At 35.0% G+C, this 22,341-nt stretch overlaps 1 protein-coding gene across 1 annotated transcript; it reads right to left on the bottom strand.

The window, feature by feature from the left end:
* Nucleotides 1-5,641: 5,641 nt before the first annotated feature.
* Nucleotides 5,642-21,949, bottom strand: LOC128018938 (tyrosine-protein phosphatase non-receptor type 18). The gene is made up of 17 exons (XM_052604833.1): nt 21,666-21,949; nt 18,460-18,568; nt 17,397-17,473; nt 17,136-17,225; nt 16,985-17,023; nt 16,823-16,891; nt 16,540-16,602; nt 15,448-15,590; nt 15,010-15,076; nt 14,801-14,878; nt 14,502-14,579; nt 13,455-13,546; nt 12,146-12,456; nt 10,236-10,267; nt 9,818-9,851; nt 7,770-7,859; nt 5,642-6,915 (listed from the first exon to the last, which is right to left on the bottom strand). Exons 1-17 carry the CDS (start codon nt 21,756-21,758, stop codon nt 6,842-6,844), a joined length of 1,539 nt encoding a protein of 512 aa, XP_052460793.1. The 5' UTR covers nt 21,759-21,949; the 3' UTR covers nt 5,642-6,841.
* Between the last annotated feature and the right edge of the window lie 392 nt (nt 21,950-22,341).

Genomic DNA, 22,341 nt, shown 5'->3' with positions numbered 1-22,341 from the left:
GCACATACTGTATATACGTGTGTGAAAAAATATATTTTATCATATAGACAGAATTTTTTATTTTATAAATAAATTATTTATAATGAATTTTATTGAATGTTTTCTTTATTCCATTAAATATTCCAAAATGATTATATTGTATTTCAAATAAAATTATACATATTATAAAAACATTCAACTAGTATTGAATCTCTGAGACACACGGAGATCACTGGTTTCTATTGCAGGAGAAAAATCATGACACATCAGAAGCCTCAACTTTCCCAATTTATCTAATCGCCAACTAGGAAAAACAATAGAGATATTAAAGAAACATGCTCAGTCACTTGATCTTACCTGATGAAGGGAAGTGTAGACAGGAGTTTCTAATGACACAAGTTCCTACTTTTATACACTATAAGTGTTCATGAATTCTATGGACGTTATGCAGTCCATTTGGAGGATCAAATTAGATCAGTGATTCATTACAGAACAGTTTCTTGCACCCAACACTACAAAAGGATATGAACACTAATGAATATGTAGACAGCGAAACACATCCCGACCTGTGGTAAATGAAGCAATATTCTGGCCCAAGCGAATGGAAATTTGAGTGAGTCAGACACAAAAGCAAATGATGTCAGAAAAATCCGACAGGGCAATTAAGACAAAGGCAGCCATAATTAAACAGGAAGTGCTTGCACGGGATTCTCCTGCGCTGCTGTAAAGCCTCCTCTTCAGTCCTGGAATACATCTGCAATCTTAAAAAGCCTGAAAAAGCCACATGGTGCATATATGTTGAGCGATGCGATTGTCATGTGTAGCTTTGCAGCGCTGGAGCTTTATGACAGATGCCTGCGAGTCCATTCATTATCTGGGTTTCATTACAGTTATTGAACTTTCGCTTCCATGTGTCAGAGCTGAACTACTGGGCCTTAAATCCTGCGAGGTTCTTAATCAAAACCAGCCTGAACCTCCTCTCTGCCTGTCTTACAGCAGAAATGTCATCTCTTCTCCAAACCTGCACCCTTCATCTCCGTCTCCCTCTCCCCCTCGCTTCGGATCTGCTCCTCTCTCTCCAATGTGCCTCCTCTTTCAGTCTTGGCCCTCGAACTTCTGGAAAAATGCACCCCCCTGAAGCGGAGCTCTCTAATCTGAGTCCAAAAGAAGTCATCAAAAAGCCCGCGGTTGACTCGTTTCCCTCCCTCTCCCCAAACTCTCCAGTACCTCGGTGAGCACAGTCACCAGGAATGAAGCGAATGGACACAGTATGTGCACAATATAGAGCAGAATTAGATTTATATAGTGTTACGGGGAGGTTAAACGAGACTTTCTCAACTCCATTTATCAATATTTACTGAAGGGGGCATGTAATAGGAAACAGGATTCTCATTGCTGTGGTGAAATAAAGGCCATATTACACAGTGCATGGAAGCTTTGCTCGCCTGCTACTGCTTCAGCTCAGTCATTAATGCAAATATTTGAATGCATGTCATTTTCACTTCATACTGTAACTAAAGAAATTAAGTATATTTCTTTATAAAATTCATGGGTTTTTATTTAAAAAAACAAGTAAAATAGGTCAATGACAAGTAGCACTTAAACTTGATATATATATATAGTATATCAATTATTGAATAAAGATTTTTTTCTTTTATTTATTTTTTACACTTTTTGAATGATGGCTCTTGTGGTCTTCTGCATTCATTTGATAAAAAAACAAACAAACAAACAAACAAAACAAAACAAAAAACACCAGTAAAAACAGTATATTGTAAAATATATTTACTTTATTATTACTTTTATATTAACTTAAAATAACAGTTTTATATTAGAATATATTTTAAAATATGATTTATTCATGTGATGGCCTTTAGTGTCATAAATCATTCATATGATTAATAACAATTAATAATAAAAATAATAATATATTACACACACACACACACACACACACACAAAACCAACTTCATTTTATTCAAAACTACTGACATTTATTGACACAGTCCTTTATCTATTCATTTTTTTTGTTGTTGATTTATTTCATCTGCATATCGCAAATATTGTATTTATTTATTTACATGAAAACCCATTATAATTTCAAAAATAATATTATTTAATTTTATTTTTGCTTATTTTATTATAGAATTATATATAAATATATATATATATATAATTCTATAATTAATTAAAATAAAATAAAACAAATAAAAATTTATTTATTTATTTATTTTTACCTGCAAACAATATTTTAATTTTGAGATTTCATTCCATATTAAGAGTATATTGAGAAATGAAGCCTATGTGATAAATTCATATTTGTATACATACAGAGAGAGAGAGAGAGAGAGAGAGAGAGAGCACAATTACAAAATCCCGTGTTGTGTGTCTTTTCCCGTTCATGTTTTAATAATGAGCTGATTTTTGATCACTTGTATGTTTATGGTAAACACATGTATATTCTCGTACTACTCCTCACATGAAGTCACTTTTGATAAAAGGATTTCCAAATGTATGCGACCATGGATTAATCAAGAAAAGTCAAAGTTAAAAACCAGACCGACAATCACAAAATGTCCACCAAGAAAAAAAAGAAGTTGTCCGATACTGTAATTCAGTGGGATAAATGGATTAGTCTCCATGGAGACGGCAGGCGGGAGTTGTAGCATGGAGGTATCGCAGTCTTCACCCAAACAGATGGGCGGTGAGACGGCAGGGAGCAGATCAATATCCATGTGCTCTAGTGAACACAGGCCTCCCTCGTCTGCTGGAGCCAAACCAGCCTCTCTTCTCTCTCCGTCTTCCCTCAGAACTGCGGACACTTACTGAAAGAGATACTTATGACTGGAGGACACCAAACGCTTCCTAATAATTCATAATCTAACAGATGACTGTGAAGCCATCTTGAAACAACAGTGAAAGAACCTCCCAGAGTGTTAACTGACTTGCCTTCATGGGAGCTGGTGAATGTACCGACTGTTCTGGATGCGCCAAGCATCGACATGGACTGTGACAGTAGGGTAAAATTACAACAATAAACAGTTGAAGGATTATTCTGACGGTTTAATGCATTTACATGTACAACAAACAGACAACATGTAAAAAGGGGTTAAAGGGCAAAACTCTACATATTTATACTAGATAAAATAAAGTATTGCACTGGAATGAACACACTACTGCATACTTTTGCATACTATACAGTATACAACTATTATAATATACATTGCTTTATAGACTTTATAACTAAATAAATCAAAATATAAAAGTAACTTCTAAATAAATAACTAATAAGTAGGCTATTTACAAATGAATATATAAATGAATGTATATATGATAAAAGAATATTGTATTTAATCAATGCACATGCACATGAAAATTCAGCTTTGATGTCACAGGAATAAATTATATTTTAAAAGTATACTAAAATATATTTTACTCTATTTAATTATACTTACTACTTACTAAACCCCAACTTACTACTAATAATAGTGTGTTCCTGTAGCTCAATTGGTAGAGCATTGCTCTATCAAGTGCAAGGCTTGGGGTTCGATTCCCTGGGAACACATGATAGGTAAAAATTGATAGCTTGAATGCAATGTAAATCGCTTTGGATAAAAGCCTCTGCTAAATGCATAAATTTAAATTTAATGTATATACAGCATAATTTGCATTTAAGAAGTTGGATCTAAAAGTATGCACTGCTCCTCATCTTGCACACTAGGTTCAGATTCAGACAGGTTCTGCTGGCATGACTGTTGTACACTATACAGAACTGATACTATGCAAATTGGGACGCTGCCAGAAACTGTGACTGTACTGTAGAATTACAATAATAATTCACTCCAAGCATAACGTCTGAACCGTTCTGCAGCGATGGTGTGGATAAGGGAGATTTTATGGTAAGATGGTTTGTTCACTGGGATGCTTGTGTTCTACTGTGGGGGCGTTCTTGGAGAGAGCATCTACGAGATGTTGCTGTGAGATTGCTCCAGGCCTGGGTTGAAAAGCCATGGCAGAAGGTCATTAGAATCTGGTTTCACATTAGCATGTGCTGAATGGGATTACCCAGCCAGAGGAGCTCAGAGGAGACCAACACACACACACACACACACACACACACACACGCATGCATACATACTCACCCTACAGGCTTTACTGCTAACAGAGCAGCCATTAGCAGAACACTAGCAAACAATCTCTCTTCTCTGTCTGTCTGTTGCCGTTTCATTGTTATTTTTTTCCTACAAGTTTCCAAACGTCTGTATGTTCTCTAATTCTTCTATCAGGCTCTTTCTCTTTCTCTGTCTCATCACACTCGTAAACATACACACGCTCACTCACGCACACCCACACACCACAGACAGACAGACAGACAGACAGACAGAGAGAGAGAGAGAGTTGGAGCAAGGCTGGAGTCAAAATATTCACGGCATGACTACAAATGGAGTCTCTGTTGACTGCAACACCTGAGGGAGAAAAACTCCCTCAGGCTAAAAACACATCTACAGGGATTTTTTAAAATATATATATATAATAATCATGTTGTTTTTAGTTTTGGACAGTTCTTCTATAATCTCAGCAATGATCAAAGGCCTATTAAGTAGTTCATAATAATGTGAGAAAATAATTTCCACATATTGTATACATTTAAAATGACTTATTACTAACACGTGTTTTTGTGTGTTGCATGTGAAAACGTATGTAACAAAAATACATTTCACAAGTCGCTTTGCATAAAACGTCTGCTAAATAAATGCAAATGTATTCTAAATAATAATATAAATATTTTAAATATATTAATATATGATTATTAATAATATTTTAATAATTATTATTACTAAAGTTATTATATATGTGTGTGTGTGTGTGTGTGGTTGTTTGTATGTATTAAATAAAAAAATTGTTTAATGTAAAAAAATTTGTTTAATGTATATTAAACAAAAGTATATAGGATTTATAATAGTAACATTATTATTACTATTAATAATTCTATTATGACATATTCCATATTTATATGGTGAATTTTTTTTTAGACAAATGACAAATTAATTACACATAAATACACATAAAATTCATGCTTATAATCAGAATTATTGTGGGGAAAAAAAGATTTATAGCATCTCCTTCCCATAACACCCTTCAAGATTGTTACATATTCCATTCAAAATCAACCTATATCACGTATTTCAGCACAGCTGGAATGCTATACTGACTAATCAGCATCCAGGACCAGAACTATCAGACCTTCAGTCGTCATGTGACTAAGTCTTTATGCCTCAGCCACATTAAACCAGGCGATGTATGTTTGATATGGTGTAAAGAGCAGCAGAGAGCATCTCGCAGCATTTCTGCATGATATTGCTGTTACCATCCTGCAAGAATGATTCATCATCAAAAAACACGCAGCCAGGAACGCTGCCAAACAGACCGAGCATCTGGGAAAACGTGCTCCCTGCTTTAAGCACAACTTAAGTTTCCATTGATTTTCATGAGGGAAATAAAATCGCACTGGAGTTTAGAGGGCAAGTTTTACGGCTTTATCACTGGAATGAGTGATTGGACAGATAGGATTTAGAACACTTACAGCACAAAAAGTCATCTAATAAAATGTCCTTATGGCTAAATTCCTAAATGACATGTATCATCAGTAATTACACATGTGTTATATTGTCTGTAAATGACTTTATTTTATAATCTGAGTGATATGTGTTTCTGGGGAGTAACAAGAAAATAAAAAACACCTCAACACTGCCCTCTAGTGACAAACACATCACATCACAACAACCACACATCAGCTTTCCGGTTAAAGAGGTGGGGGGAGAGGGTCATATAGTGAGAATTCACATTTTCCCTGATGGTTTAAAAACAACACAGAAATGTCCAAAATGACCATTTACTGAAACGGATTGGCAACTTACTGATGTCAAATGAAGATATTAGAACAGATCACAACTCACATTTACATTGTAAACATCTATTAAAGCCCCTTTCACACTGCCATTCCGGCAAATACACGGGTAAAGTGTTCCGGCAATTGTTCTCGGGTCGCTAGATTTTGCACTTTCACACTGCCAGTGATGACCCGGTATATGTGCGTGCATTCACACACAACCCGTAAAGATCCCGTAATGACATGTGACATCAGCACGTGACGTGTAATGTACGAGTCGAAAACGTTAGGCACGTTATACTTTCACTGAAGCAAACGGACGATCTCGGCGTCAGCGCGGAAAGTGAGGAACTAACTGATCTCTGCTTCATTACAGTTTGCACATATTTTTTAGTCGCGAACGTTGATCTTACTTCAAAACGGCCGGTAAAAGAGTTGCGCGATAACGTGCGTCATCACTTCGACACGGAATTAGATCTGGCTTTTTTTCACCCAGCGCTCGTCTCGGGTCGAACCCGGCAATGTTACTAGGTCCCCGACCCGGGTTCAATGCGGGGAATCAATCCCGGGACGTGGTTGCTTTCACACAGAAGGCGACCCGGCAATGTTCCGGCAATATGCCGGGTCCGACGTGCAGTGTGAAAGGGGCTTTAGGTGAAATTGGTGTATAAAAATTTGAATAACGTGGGTTACAATGATTACAAAAACATTAAATGACCCCTTTAAATCACATGCAGTGAAATCTTTCAATATAGCATTTTAAAAATGAAATTATTTGCCACACAAATACATCAATAAACTACATTACTGTACATAATCATAAACTGCTTAAGTAATTAAAACAGTAAAACAAACAAAACTACCAATGGAACCTCTTGAAGGAAATAAATAAAGCTCTATTATAACCCAGTGTAAAAAACAGCTGTGCATCTACTGGAACAAGCTATAGTAGGCTGGGTCCGTTTTGCAGTTTCATCTTTCTGCACGACTCCATTCGGCCGGCGGATCTCGAGGGCCTTTTGGTTTCTTTATGCGACAGTTGAAACCTGAAGACAAACACAGACGATGTTTAAAATCACCAGGTGCACTGAGAAACAAAAAATAACAGAGCACAGGTCACAAAGAATTAATATCACCCAGGATTGCACACATGTCTGCTTTTCTTCTTTTAAACAACTTTTTACAAAAATGATGTTGCATTCTTCAGAACCTGGTTGCCAAGACAACGTGATCGCTATGATGTTCTGAGTTTTTTTTTTTTTTTGTGTGCTGTCAGGGTGTTACTTTATTCTGCAAATATTAACTCGTGATCCTCCCATGGTTCAAAACTTGCAAGACTTTCTTTCTTCTATGGGACAAAGATTTAGATATTTGGAAGACAGTTATTTTCTAATAAATGACATTTCAAAGTTGCATAATATTTGTTCCACAGAACAAAGAAAGTCATACGGGTTTGAAAAGACATTGTTGGGTGAACAAATGTTTGACTACTGAAGATTAGAGGTCTGTTTAAACCTCTAAACCCAAATATGAGCAATAGTAGAAGTGATGTTTGCATTTGCCGGATATGGGCAACGCTGAGGTGAAGAAACCACACTGACATTGTTTTTTTTTTTTTTTTGTGGTTGTAAGCCTGTGTGGTCCAAAAAAGCTCAGTTAGATAAGTTATTCTATTGCAAGACAGCAGTTTATTTATTTTTATTTACTAAATGACAAGTTAGCAATTGACATGTGCACAATAAGATAGATTTAGGCAGCCGTTCAACATTTAGACAAACTAGAAAATGTAATAGCAATGCAACTTGTTTTCCAAAGACCCATCCAAAACCTAAATGTTTATCTGCTCAGTACTCTTGTTGTGTATAGAATTAAGATTTAGTGTGCATATGGCGTTACTCACCCAGGCCACCCGGGGCAAATGGGCTGCTGGTGTCCTTGACGATGCTAGACACATATTCATAATCATCATCTGTAGAAGATTGGCTCTCAGCTGCGAAAACATGTTTAACAACTTAAAAACTCAGAGGAAGAGAGCGAAACCAGCACTGATCTAACACTGCTTCCTGTTTACTGCTAGATCAGTTTTCACACATATTTGGTTGATAAGGAGTCTCCGGGGAAACTGAAGAGACTCCTGCATCACTAACAACACACAGGTTACAGGTTTATGGACTGTATTCGAGTGCACTCATAGATAGGTTATGGACATAAAATAAAGTCATCCAACATCAGCATTGTGGGTTAAAAACTGCATATACCTATAAGGCAGATGCTTTCAACCTTTAGGAGTCGAGGTCAGATTTCTGTGTGCATTATAGTTTTTAATTAATTCATAAATTATTATTATTATTATTACTTTTTTTTAGCACAATTATAAAACTGCAGGTTAGACTTTCATATTTAATGCAGCTTGCCTTGCATTTAAAATATTAACACAACCCGGCACGTTAAAAATAACCCATTTTATGTCATGAGATTGCAGAACAAAATAATAAATAGCTTATAATAAAATACACAATAAATAAAAAATATAATTTGTTAATAAATTAAATTAGTTAAATAGCATGCATTTTTATTTTTATTGATTTTAAAAAACTTTTTGTTTGTGCTTTTTGCATTCCCTAATATATTTTAAAATGCCTGTGATGTGACCAATACATTTTAAAAGTACAAATAATCCATATAGATGCTCAGTTAATAGTTCATAAGTCACATGTCATAACTAGTTCTGTCAAATGATTAATCCAGATGAATCACATCCAAAATAAAAGTTTTTGTTTACATAATATATGCATGTGAACTGTGTTTATTTATTATGTATATGTAGAGATACACACACACACACACACACACACACACACACACATATGAGGGGCCGTACACTCTCACACACTTACATTCTCCTTTCACATACATATATATTTGTTTTCACACATTAACATGCTCCTTATTCATACATTTCTACTGTCTCACACACATACATTCTCCTTTCACCCACGTATATTTTTGCTTTCACACACATACATTCTACTTTCACACACAAACAATAGAATTTAAAAAATAGAATTTATGTATTTCAGTAATTCAGCAAGGTTTGTGGACTTAACAAAAAAAATGTAAATAAATGAATAAATAAGTATTATTGTCATGAAAAGGTTACATGGCCTCGTCCCTTGAGCGAGTTGTGATTGAGTTTGCTGGCTCAGCCTCAATCGTGTTGCCAGAAACACGTATTATAAGTGTCAATGGATATTTTATTTTATTTTTTCACTTCATTTAGGAAATGAATAGTGGAAGATCTTCAACTGATAGAACTCAAGATTTGGACTTATTGCGGTTTATTTACTTGTAGATTGTTTTGTTTGTTTTTCAATACCTGGCAACGCCAGCAGTAATCAAAAACGACCAGGTTAAAAACAGCGCGGGGAGGTTGTACCTGACAGTATGCAATTTGGTAACACAAATATAGTAATCATCATGATATATCATCTTTAAGACAGATGCACTGAAGACGGACACAAAGAGGATAGTATATGTAGCTGAAAGGAGAATGTAAGGGTGTTAAAGCAAAAATATATGTAGGTGATATATAGCTATATAGTATATATGTTTAAATTATTTACATGTATATACATTGATATATTTATATTATTATATTATATACAAACATTTAATACGTAAACATAACATTTTTTTCTTAAATATATACATGCATGTGTTTGTATCTATATATACATAGTAAATATACACAGTACACACATATATTAAGTACAATATATGTTAATTTAATTTTGGATGGGATTAACTGTGATTAATTGTTTGACGACACTAGTCATAACTTTAGAAAAATAAGGATACTTTATTTTGTTAATCTCCCATTATAATAATTTAAATGTCCTTTTCCAGATCAGCTTGCATAGGAAATGAAACACGTAACCGCACACTTACTTGTACTTGGAGATCGTGAAAGCAGACTGTTTGGCTGAGGAAAACACATTTCATTTTATTAGCTTTAAATGATCATCAGGGTTAAAAAGACTGCGATCGTTGGTCAATACAATACAATCTATCAGGTTATTTTTACTAAATGCACTGCCTGTAAGTGTGTGCTAAAGCTTGTTATCTTGTGAGTGTGATCTCAGCTAGAAGCCTCATATCACAGGAAGGGGCTGAATGTTATGTGAAACAAACAAGAAAGTAATATGACACATCTACAAGTGAGCAGACAGGAATTACAGGACAATAACTGCATATAAGTGCATCATATAAGATTGATATGTACAGTACTTAACACAAAAAGCAAAAAAAAAAAACATATGTCAAGCAAAAATGACTGCAAACATCTTATCACCAAGAGATCACTTACCTGCGAATCTCTATTCATGGACCTCAACTCCCCTGAGAAAAAAATTAAATAAAAACAAATCATTAAAAAAAAAAGATTATTAAAATTGTGCAATAAGTACTTTTTTTTAATGAAGTATGCACTCAGATTTTTTATCCAAAGTTAAATATTAAAATGCATATATAAAGCCATTCATTGGTGTGTAAACAATATTGCGCTGTATAAAAAAAAATTAACATTTTGGCTGAACACCTGGCATGCATTTGGAGGCGGGACTATCTGTTGGTTGACCAATAGCAGAAGGGGAAAGTTTAGGATACCAGCTTGAAAACACTAGCTATGTTTGAAAAGGAAAACTAGCTTACTATTCAGTATGCACTGTATGGTGCCAACTATTTCCTTTTGGTGGCACAAAAATAACGAACTTCACCTGTTTGGACTCTGCCCACACTTATAAAGCTCAACAGTGGATAAAACAAAAAGGTAATTTCAGTTCCCTGAGAGATATGGAAATACGAGCTTCAAATAACTGAACCTTTAACAGATAAACACCAGACGAGAGGGTCTGAACACCCTGGTGGTCACGTGAAAGAGAAGAACAGTCATGAGAGGACAGTGAAAGCAGCAAGCGGAAGTTTCCTAAAACAAGCAAGTTCCCATTCACTAAAACGATCTTCCTTTTAATGCACAACTAAAGTCATGATTTTGCATTTTGTGTCTACTTTTATTTTCAGTACAGCAGACTTTAGCTTAGCAGGCTTCAGTTAGCCAAGACCTATTCAGTCTTATTTTGGGGTTCAAATTAGACCAATATATGTTTTTTTTATATACCTTACTTAAAGAAATGTTATGACCAGTCTAAAAATTAATTAGATGACTAAGTGTAAGCAGTTTATGCAACCAGCAGTGTTGTTGTTATCTAAGGCTAATACTATTAAACACTAAAAGTGTTTGTTAATTTAAACAACACTACAATAAATATATAAATAGAGGAAAAAAGTACATAAAGAAGAAGCTGAAATCAAATAAGTACTCAGGCTTAGATTGAGCCAGGATTAGGCCGTAGTTTAATTAGGAGATTTAAGAAGCTTTTACAGAAGAAACAAAAGTACTGTGTGCATCATGAGACTAATCACTGTCAATGCAAGTTTCAGTTTTAGTCTGGGACTAGGCTTAAGCCTTGTCTATGAAACCAGGGTAAAAGTACTACATTTGTTTAAATATGCTGAAAATGCAAAAATAAAATAAAGCTAAATAAAATAAAAATAAATGTATATTTTTTTTTATATTACTACAATTTTAAGGGTTACTCCACCCCAAAATGAAACTTTTGTCATTCATACCCTCATGTCGTTCCAAACCCGTAAAAGCTTTGTTCATCTACGGAACATGATATATTTTGGATGAAAACCAGGAGGAGATGAATTTTGAATAAAGTCGTTATTTTTGTTTTCTTTGTGTACAAAGAGTATTCTCGTCGCTTCATAATGTTACAGTTCAACCAATGATGGCAGATAAACTATTCTGACAATGTCTTTCATACTTTTCTGGACTGTGACAGTGTATTACTTGGCAGTCTATGGGACAGTCACAAGCCTCCCGGTTTTCATCCAAAATATCTTAAATTGTGTTCAGAAGACGAATGAAGCTTTTACGGGATTGGAACAACATTGGGGTAAGTGACTAATGACAACATTTTCATTTTGGGGTGAAGTATCCCTTTAATCAAAACTTAAAATAAAAAATAAAACTATTAAAATACAAGCTTATTCAAAATATTAATACAATAGTAAATCAATAATACTAAAACATTGGATAAGGTTGGTTGCTATGTGGTTATTTACTGGCTACTGAATTTTTTACTCAGTGTATCATTTGGCGTTTAAAAAATTTAATTTTCAAAAATAGGAGCCAATCAAAATGTCATTTACCTGGCAATAGCTCATAACCCTCATGATCTGTCTTTTTGGGTGCCAGTCCTCCTCTCTGATTGGCTGTTGTTGATCTGTCATAACCCGGTGATGTGGGACAAGGCAGGGCTGACGTGGGCCTGTTTTTAGGTTTGACGGTACTGTAGACTGCACTGTTATTGCTTTTCTCTAAATCAGCGTTGTCATAGTGATGGACACTGATTGAATGAGGGCTAGAAGGAGGAGGCTTTAATTTGGGTTTGTTGACGACTGCATAAGTGTCGTTCATCCTGGCCTGAGGATGGGAAAACTTGGGCTTAAGAGGTGGATTTCTGAAACCAAAGACAGACAAATACATATTTAAGTTATTTTTATTTTATGTTATTATTTGACACATTGTTTCCAGCATTAAATATAATTAGAAGATTTTAAATAAAGGCACATGGGACTTTTTTTTTCTTTTTTTACTTTACTTACTAGACCAGTGAGAACGCACCTTTGCAACACACAGGAGAGCTGTGTGCAAACAAGCACCCACACAAAACACATTAAATAATCCACATTATTATCTACATTGGTGCATGGTACAAAAACAAGTATATGATCAAGACAGGAGATCACAAGCTTGTCAATTGCATTGCTAGTTCAGAAGACAAACAGCCAAAGGGTATTTGTGACAATGTTGACATAAGACCTCACAGTAGCTCATTCACAGAAAATGGAAAGTTTATCTTCCAAATTTTGCTCTGGGTGGCTTGACTGCATCGGTGCTTTGTGAGACCACATCTACAGCAACGTCTAATGACTGTGTGACACATTTGCATTCAGTGTTTCTTTTGAAAAATGCTACTGACCCAAAGGGAACTGCAAAGGCAGAACACGGCGACTTCTAAATGATTAAATTGCTTGTTTGTTCTGTATAATCTGAGCATTAGCGGAAACCGCATTCGTCTTTAGATCAATCATCATTACAAAAATCATATTCATCTGTATGCAAAGCAGAAATGTCTGCATGAACGAGTGCCTGTGCAGAAAAATACGTATCCAGTTATACATTGACGTCTCACAAGATAAGCTTACATTAACCCTGGTAACATGTGAGATGAGAAAAGTTCAAATAGCTCCCTGTGGTGTGTGATACAGAACTGACAATAACAGCTTGTAAGCGTCTTGGCTGAATCCACCTGGGTGACCCACAGTGCCGCAGTTAGCAGATTTACACAGTTGTTGATCTCAAATTGGCCTCTGGTTGTGTTGCCACCGCTGGTTTTAATCACAGACATCCGCAAACAGGGTAAGAAATGTAGAAATGAGGGCTTTGTGGTCTTACCGTGTTCTAGGGGGTACGCTGATGCTGCCCAGTGATCCTGTTTTTAGCGACGTCTTCGGTGGAACCGAATTGATGTACAGAGAGGCTGAAGTCTTGAGTTTCCAATACAAAAAACAAACAAACAAACTATGAAACGCGTACAAAGCGTACGAGAGTAGCTACACAGAGAGTCTGTGTTCAACTGTGGAGAATGCCTGAACATTTGCATAGAGGAAGCACACAGCGTGTGTGTTTCCTGCTAAACTGCTTTTTTAAAGCTTACAGTTCAATGTCTTGAGGAAGTAACACATGATGCGATGTAAAAAACAAGAGATGTTGTGGCAGAGTAAAATGCATCTTAAACAATACACTTAAAATTAAAATTATAGATACGGTTTCTTCCTAAGATGTTAACAAATGGAAATTGTTCTTTTGCCACAAAGAACATCCCGCATCTAAACATCAGTCACTGTACCAACAAGCACTGAAATATTAGTACGTCATCCAGCACAAGAACATTAGCTAATAGTTGGGTGCAATAGCAAAACTGTATCGCTACTCTGTTATGTGACTGTTGCATAGGCAGAAGCTGTCGAGGCCCTTAAAGGGCAAAAAACTCCATCAAGGCACCATAAAAAAGTACTGTAGTTCAACAAATCATGGGCTGTATACCAAGTCTATGATTGCTCAATAAGAGGGGTTTTACATCACTCAGGTGCCGTATTTGAATGTCTTTGAATGCAAATTTCAGGAGTATGTCAGAGAGGAAGGTTATCAATGAATAGCAACTTAAATTTCAGTGTGGTCCTCACTAAAAGATGGATTTAAAAATAGAGCACAAGTCATATGGACTGCTTTTTTCACAGTCTGGAGCATGACAGCGTTACTTTTGGTATGAAAATGTTCAGAAAATTATATGGGTTTGGACTGACCTGAGCGTAAGTAAATGATGACAAAATTTGTATTCAGTTACACTATTATTCAAAAGTTTGGGTTCTGCACAAGTTTTTTTTAAAGTCTCTTATGCTCAGCAAAACTGCTTCTTTTTTTCAGGAGTGTATGTCTCACCTCTGTCTTCTTGTTTTTCATCTCCAAGAACTTTTGAAACATCTGAGCAACCGTATAAAAGACAAACGCGTACTGCTCCTGAGAAGATTCACAAGAACATAACTCTTGACATCCGGAATTCACATGATGTTGTGAAATATGAAAGACTGGGCTAAATGGGCCTATACCCATGTGATAAAAACATACAGGCTTTTATGATTTACTTTATAGAGAAGAGGGTTCCAAAAAAAGTCGAAAAATCCATTCTGTAGATAACTTCCATTATATGTGCCATGCAAGAAATCCTGTTCTGATGTTACCTTGGTCTGCACAGCCGAAGGTCTCTGTCTTCTGAGCTCTAACACCAGGTCCAAGATATTAAAATCCTCCTGTACTTGCTAAGAATAAAAAACTGTGATGACTGTGTGTTATATTAGTATATATGATACATTATGTTGCCTAATTCAAAAAAATGACATGCTTCACCCTCAAGCACTGTGCGTATAATTTAGTGTTGTTATGAAAATACCTCGGTCAGCAGTAGATCATTGACATAATCAACAGCACAGATGACCCCCGTTCTACCGCAGCCGGCACTGGAAAGAGAACGAAGCCGTCACATTTCCATATCATGATATGATCCATTCCCAGTCACGGGGGGAATTATGGGCCGTATTGGCAGACAGAGCCTCTCTCGTGTATATTAAGAAAGGGTAATGAGTGAATCTGTGCTGAAGTCTGGAAGTTAACTGGCTTTTCCAGTGCCACATCAGGTGCTGAATATTTAACATGTCTCGCTTCATTTAAATGGTGGCATTAAAATGCATGGAAACCAGAGGAACACAGGCCGGCCCCTGCTGCACCCTAACAACACGGACCGACTCGACCTGATGAATTTTCATGGGCAGATGGGTCATTTGTCAGAGGCACAGAAAACCACAGAGACAGCTGTGTGTGTGATACAGACCTGCAGTGGATCACTATAGGGTCCGTCTGGTTGCCCTGTTTTTGGCGAGCCTGCTCCATCATACCCAGAATGCCATCCGGGATGTCTGGAATCCCGTGGTCCGGCCAGGCAGTATACTGGAAGTGAGACACTTCACGAGTTTCCTGTGTGGAAAGATGGCGAGTGTTGACCTCTCAATGGATTACCGTTTCTTCACCAAATTACAACGCTTAAAATGAACTAACATGGGAAACGTCACACACTGAAATGTATCATGGTTTACACAAAAATATTAAGCAGCACAATTATTTTCAACACACATGCTAACACATGTAATGGAAGTAATGCCTGTTGAAAATGTAGCTTTGCCAAATAAATTACATTTTAAAATATATTTATTCATATAAGAAAACGGATTTATTATTGTGTCAAGGCTTTTACCAGTCAATTTCTGAAGGATCATGTGAATGATCATCTAATCATTTACATGAACCAAAATTTGAACCAAAAATAAACCATCTAATAATGGGCTAAATGTGTATTATAGCAGTTAGACTATATTAATTAAGTCTCACTGAGTAGTAGTATATATATATATAGTTTTATTATTATATACTGTATAGTTTATATATATAGTTTTATTATTATATACTGTATAGTTTATATATATAGTTTTATTATTATATACTGTATAGTTTATATATATATAATAAATATAGTAGTTTTTTTATTTTATTTTAAATATATTTTTTTATTTTTATTTTAGTTTTGATTTAGTAATGTTGTTTTTTGTTTTTATTTACTTTTTTTCGGTTTAAGTTTTAGTTATTTTGACACAAACTTTGCTTTGGCAACTATTTATTATGAAGTAACAATTTTTTTTATTTTATTTGTATTGTTAAATACAATATTAGTTAATGCTCACCAAAGATGCATTTATTTGATCAAAAATGCAGTAATATTGTGAAATAGTTAATGGCAAAGGTAAAAAAAAAATGAAACAGTTTTTACTCCAGTCTCCAGTGTCACATGATCATATGTATATATATATATATATATATATATATAGTTTATATAATATTCTACAAATGACACACTAGAGACACCACTTACATCACAATATTTTACCACCAACGTCCGAACAATGACTTCCTCATTTGGTCGTGCCTCCTCAAACTAAAGAAAAAAATGACAGTAATCAGGAGAACTTCCTCTTTCGGGGACTTCCAACTGCACAAACTACACTTTGCATCAAACTGCTGAAAAAACTGACAAAACCTTCATGAGGCGTGGCGATAACATCAAAAGGAACTGTTGTGTAAGATTAATATCCTGTACCTTATAACGTACTGCTGAGTTATAAATGTTCATTGCTGAGGAGCACAGAAACACTTACAGTTGAGATGGTAAAGGGACCAAAAATCGATGCGTCTGTGATCGACGCCCAGTAGACTTCACATTTTTTCTAAAGAACAGAGAGGTTGTTAAAAAAGTAAATGAGAGGTTGTAAAACAAGAAAAATGACAGGAATATGAAACAAAGGAAATATGAAGATTACCTTTCCCATCTCAACCTCTCTACAAGCCATGATTATGACCTAAAAAAACAACAGCCCAAAAACCGAAAAGATTCTAAACAGATAATAGATCATTCAATGAAGAGATACTGCATAATTATTAAAAAAAATAAACACTGTTTAAGCAGCTCACCTTAACATTGTGTTGCCAAATCATGCGCCAGAAATCAACCACAGTACTGCTTAAAGGGCCTTGGGTGGCGATATATCTTCTATTCAGTCCCTAGAGAGAAAAAAACATTTAAAAAAATGTTATTATTTTACACATCTACTATGCTTCAAAAAAAATTTGGAAAAAACTGGATGACTTATATTCAGAGTTCTAAAATTTTTTGGTCACATATTATCTTGCCTGTCACGGTGATCTTGATAAGAAGTTAAAACGCTACAGTACCTTGATGAAGTTGGCATTAATATAATCAGACTCATATTCAGATGTGGTTGGAGCTAGACAGACTCTGGTCTGATCATCTAGAACACATAAAAAAAGAAAAATACCAAGGGATTTGAATATTTTTCCTCTTATCGGTGTGCGTAACCCATTTATCAGGCAACACATTGTAGACTCAATTATGAAATATAATGACTTGTTATTGCCACTGCAATACTAAAGAACTTTGTACTGTAACTATATGAGGCATGTTTTGACAGATGTGACAGTAACCTGAAAATGATGAGACAGAGAATCATGTAAAATAACTTCTGTGCACTATTCTGTGTCATACGGAGAGAAACTGGGAGTCACAAATATTTCAAAGCTGATGAGATCTGAGCCTCTACTGTCAGATGTGAAGATCCTGATTTCAAAGTATGCAACATTCTAACACAAAATGTAGAAATAGAAGCATAAGAAAGAACGGCTTGCAAATAATACATGAAACACCATATGCCATTTTTTTCCCCAAAAGATATGATTTTAAATCTGTCATGGAATTATATTGCAGCAGATATGATTGCTTAAAACCTAATACAATTTTGCAGTTTGTTAAAAGATATTTATTTTTGATCAATTTAAAAAATGCTACTAAAAATAAAGTCCTTATTTATGTCACATTTAGATATTTCCTTGGCATAAGTCACGTCATGGTTTTATATTACTCAGCATAAAAGCAAGAAAATAAATAAATAAGCAAGCTTGACCGGGTCGGCAGAAAATTCTTGTTGTTAAGCTCTGATAACATTTTTTTTTTCATGCATTTTCATGCAAAATTATGTTTATTGCTTTTTTTGACTACATATCAATATCAACATATTAACTACATTAAATATATCAAAACTATATTTAATATATGTTACTGCAGGACTGTTTGAATTGCAATGAATTGTAAATATTAACCTAAAATGTTGAAACAATAAAGGTCATGATCATGTTATTTGTTAACATATATTTCTTAAAACAATTGTATGAAGAGAACAGCATTGTATTCAGTTAGAGAACAACAGATAAGGCTACGTACAGGGCAGAATGTCCCTATAGCGGTTTTTCTTCACATTTTCTTTGATTTCTCCCGCGGCAGTGGACAGGCTATGATCCTCTTTGAGTGATGCACTTTTCTGCCGTATCAACTGAAAAAGGAAAGAGAAAACATACAGGTAACAGATTTATTATTTTATTTATTTTTTTAAACACATGACCAAATTCCTCTCATTTTAGTAGAATGTTAATTGATTGCACCATCTGTCCACAAGGTGGCGTCCCTTCGCTTCTTTGCATTGCTGTACCGCATTTCTAGGATCTAGGATCCTAAAGTTTTTTTTTTTAAGTAATTACAGTTTATACTCTTTTATAACACTTGTTTTTGAATTGTTTAATTGTATTATTATTTTAAAGTAATTATTTGGTTGTTAAATTGTATACATTTAATTATAGCCCTCACCAAACCCTAAACATCCAGGTAACACACTTGAAATATTAACCTAACTTTATTTTCTATATGTATTCTTGTAAAGAACGACTTGTGTCTGTCTGACGTGTGACCCACTTTATGAAGTGCAGCAAACTGTAAAACCCAGGTGCAATACAAATTAGTGTTTCTTAGTATGTTGATGAATTTGAATATAATTTGAAAACAAATACCAGTTTATAACGTCCAGCAGCACAAATAACTTTTTTTTTTTTTTTGCATGCTAATAAATGGAGATTGCATACATTGCCTCACACTCAAGTTCACATTAGGTTGTATAGGTTTAAAGCTGTTTTATATAGTCTAAGGTTTAAAGCAAGAAGACGGAAAGATAAAAAAAAAAAATACATAAATAGTGGATCTAGTCTTTGCATCTGTTGGTTTGATATTTATATCTCCTCTCTTGGAACAGAATTGGCTAAGGTGGCACTGCCCAAAAAAAAAAAGAAAAAGAAAAAAGAAAATAGGCTGTCCTAAAACTGCAGCCTCCAGTATTGCAGGAATATAGTATTGTGCATAAAAGAAAAGGGTCTTTGTAATTTGAGCGAGGATGTGGTTTATGAAACATTCAAGATCAAACCTCAATAGACACAACATTTTCAACCATGATCAGAAAACTGAAATTTGACTACATTTAGATGTTTTTCTTTTGCATACGTGATCTGCAGTGCGTTCAAGGTATATTTTGACTCATTAATGGGAATCAACCTATGCAATCTTCACATCATGCAGTACTGTAACAGGAAAGCCTTCAATTATTCTCAGACAAACAAACAGGTTATTCATATCTGTAAATAGAGACAGCTACATTTTCATGACTGCTCTCTGTTTTACTTCCATTCTCTAAAAGCACAAGAGATCACCACACATGCGCTATTTTCAACGATAAGGCCTCCGCCAATGAAGCCACAGAGCATCACAACCCATTTCTGCCCCTTTCACCACATGCACTACAGTCTCAAGTGTTTCCTTCCACAGAGGCTTCAACGTATGTCTCAGAATGCTGCCCGCAGTTAATAACTGAGAAGCTAAATGAGGAACTGTAGATCGTGCTGGTAATAAATGCCCTCTTACTTTTACTAATGTCGAAAAATAAGTAAAACAAAGAAGGCAACAGATACTTCTGCAAAACCTTGGTCTTACTGCATATATGATGCCCTGGCTCTGATCCCCCCAGTTTACATAAATATATCCTTTCAAAATGTGTTCTTAAAAAAAAAAAAATTAATTAAGTTATGAAAACATTATTTCTGTGTGCGATGTAACGCTTTACTATGTAATTAATAACTGTAATTTAATTACTTTTCCCTTGAGAAAGTGAAGTAAGGGAATACTTTTCTTCGTAATTGAATTACAGTTACTACGGATGTAATATAATTGCATTAAATACCGTACAGACTATAGAACAATCCTATAAAAACAATAGTGATTTAACATCAAAATTCAACAACTTTTGTTAAAATATATGTTTGTAATGTAACCTTGTCCCTTTACATACTTTGGTCAGTTCAAGAATAATTTATGCAATTTTATAATATTTATTTAAAAGAATAAAGCCGTTTCGTTTAACTGGTTGAGGTTGATAGGGGATTTACAAAAGTAATTAATAAGTAATATAATACTTTAAGAGTAATCTAATTACACTGTTGAATTAGTAGCTAATAAATTACTTTTCCAAGACGTTTCTGATGTGAAAGTTTAAAACACAGTTTTAAAAAAAATATATATTTGTGAAACATTTTATTTCTTTGTGTGAACGTTCATGAAAACATTAAGGGGTTGTTACTTTTGAATGATCTCTGAACGTTGTGAAACTAATGGAAGACGGTCCAACTAAAATATTTCAGAAAAAGACATTCCATGGATGATGTAGAAATATAAGTGCTTTTGTTTTGAGAACATCATGAAATCCCACATCACTTTGAATGTGCAGTCTATTAACATTACTGGAAGAACACTTGCTCATCAGCGTGAGAAACACTTGTCAGAACATTTTCAGAGAATGTTCCCTGTTTAAGTGTCAGAAATGAAAACACTTGTATGGAATCAGCAGTGAGATCTTTCACCTCTATTTACGGTTGCCAATGCAATTTTTTGTGTGACATTTTTAAAGCTAGCCTGCAGGAACAACTCATTTGCAAACACACATGCAAATTAGCAGTTTGCTGAAAACACATTTAAATAATTCTCACTATAATTAATTTAGCAACAATAAGATTAAAATATGCACATTCGTGTAGTCATATATTTTCAAATACACAAAAACAAACAGAGATAGTACCATGATAATGGGCTACTGGTGATACAGTTTATGATGGTGATTCCAAGGATTCACTTACAAAGTACCCAAAAGTACCACAGTGATATAATATTTTTGACATGTGCAATTTAAAAATCATATGGTACTCTTAAAAGTAATTGAGAGATATATATAGCATGGTATTATCATTAATGTAGCATGGTATCACCACATTATTTTCTGTAAGAGTTCAAAAAACATCAATGTCCAAACATAGCATTACAACGGGACCGAAAAAGATAGCACAAATCACACTTTTCAAACTAAATATTTCATAAAGAGAAGGCTGTTGAGTGTGGCTTTTCGGCTGTATATAATATAATGGCTGTATCCAAAAACATGGTAATACTATACTATTGTGCGTCATCTTATTTAAACTGATATGACCTGTTAAATAACATAAAGATGTGTTATTTGTACATATTTAACTAAAAAGAAGGTGTAAAGGTGTAGGACTTACGTTGAACTCGGTGGAGATGAGCTGGTCTCCACTGCTGTCACGGTCGGACAGACAACGGACCCGCTCCACGAACTTCAACAGGTGCGCTTCCATCACCACACAATCACGCTCTCCGGCATCTTACTTCGTGCGCTTTTTTTTTCTTCTTTTTTTTTTTGATACACGACTCCTTACAATCTTAGCTATTAATATACAACCGTTGAAACAGCTCTGTTTCCGTGTTTGTATGGTTATCCAGGCAGCCAAACTGAGACAGGGAAGTTTCACCCGCTGATATTTTTTTTGTTCACCTTCATGTACAGCGGTGTGTCAATCATCAGCCGTCGCCACGCCTATTTTATCATTCTAGCCAATCCGCTGTCAGAAGTTCTCAGAACCTTACCTGTGGCTGCAGGGAGAAACTACACTCTCATTCAGCGCAGGCTAGTCTTTTGAACATTAACTACATTTCCCATCAGCCTTTGTGGCAGCTACAATAAAAACAGATAAATCATCGATTACAGTCACACAATTCACATCATTTGCGCTTTAGTATGTTGCATTAGTGCTAAATAATTATTGTATTTATAGGAAAGGAGAAAAGAAAGAGAAATAGCATATGTCCAACGACCACAACTTGAACGCAGCTCATGTCACAATTACTATTTCCAAACTCGTAAGAACCAAGCAGGAACTT

This window comes from Carassius gibelio, chromosome A8, assembly GCF_023724105.1.
Source record: "Carassius gibelio isolate Cgi1373 ecotype wild population from Czech Republic chromosome A8, carGib1.2-hapl.c, whole genome shotgun sequence".
NCBI classification, from domain to species: domain Eukaryota; kingdom Metazoa; phylum Chordata; class Actinopteri; order Cypriniformes; family Cyprinidae; genus Carassius; species Carassius gibelio.
Note: the sequence above shows the minus strand (reverse complement) of the source record. Positions and strands in the feature narration are given on the sequence as shown.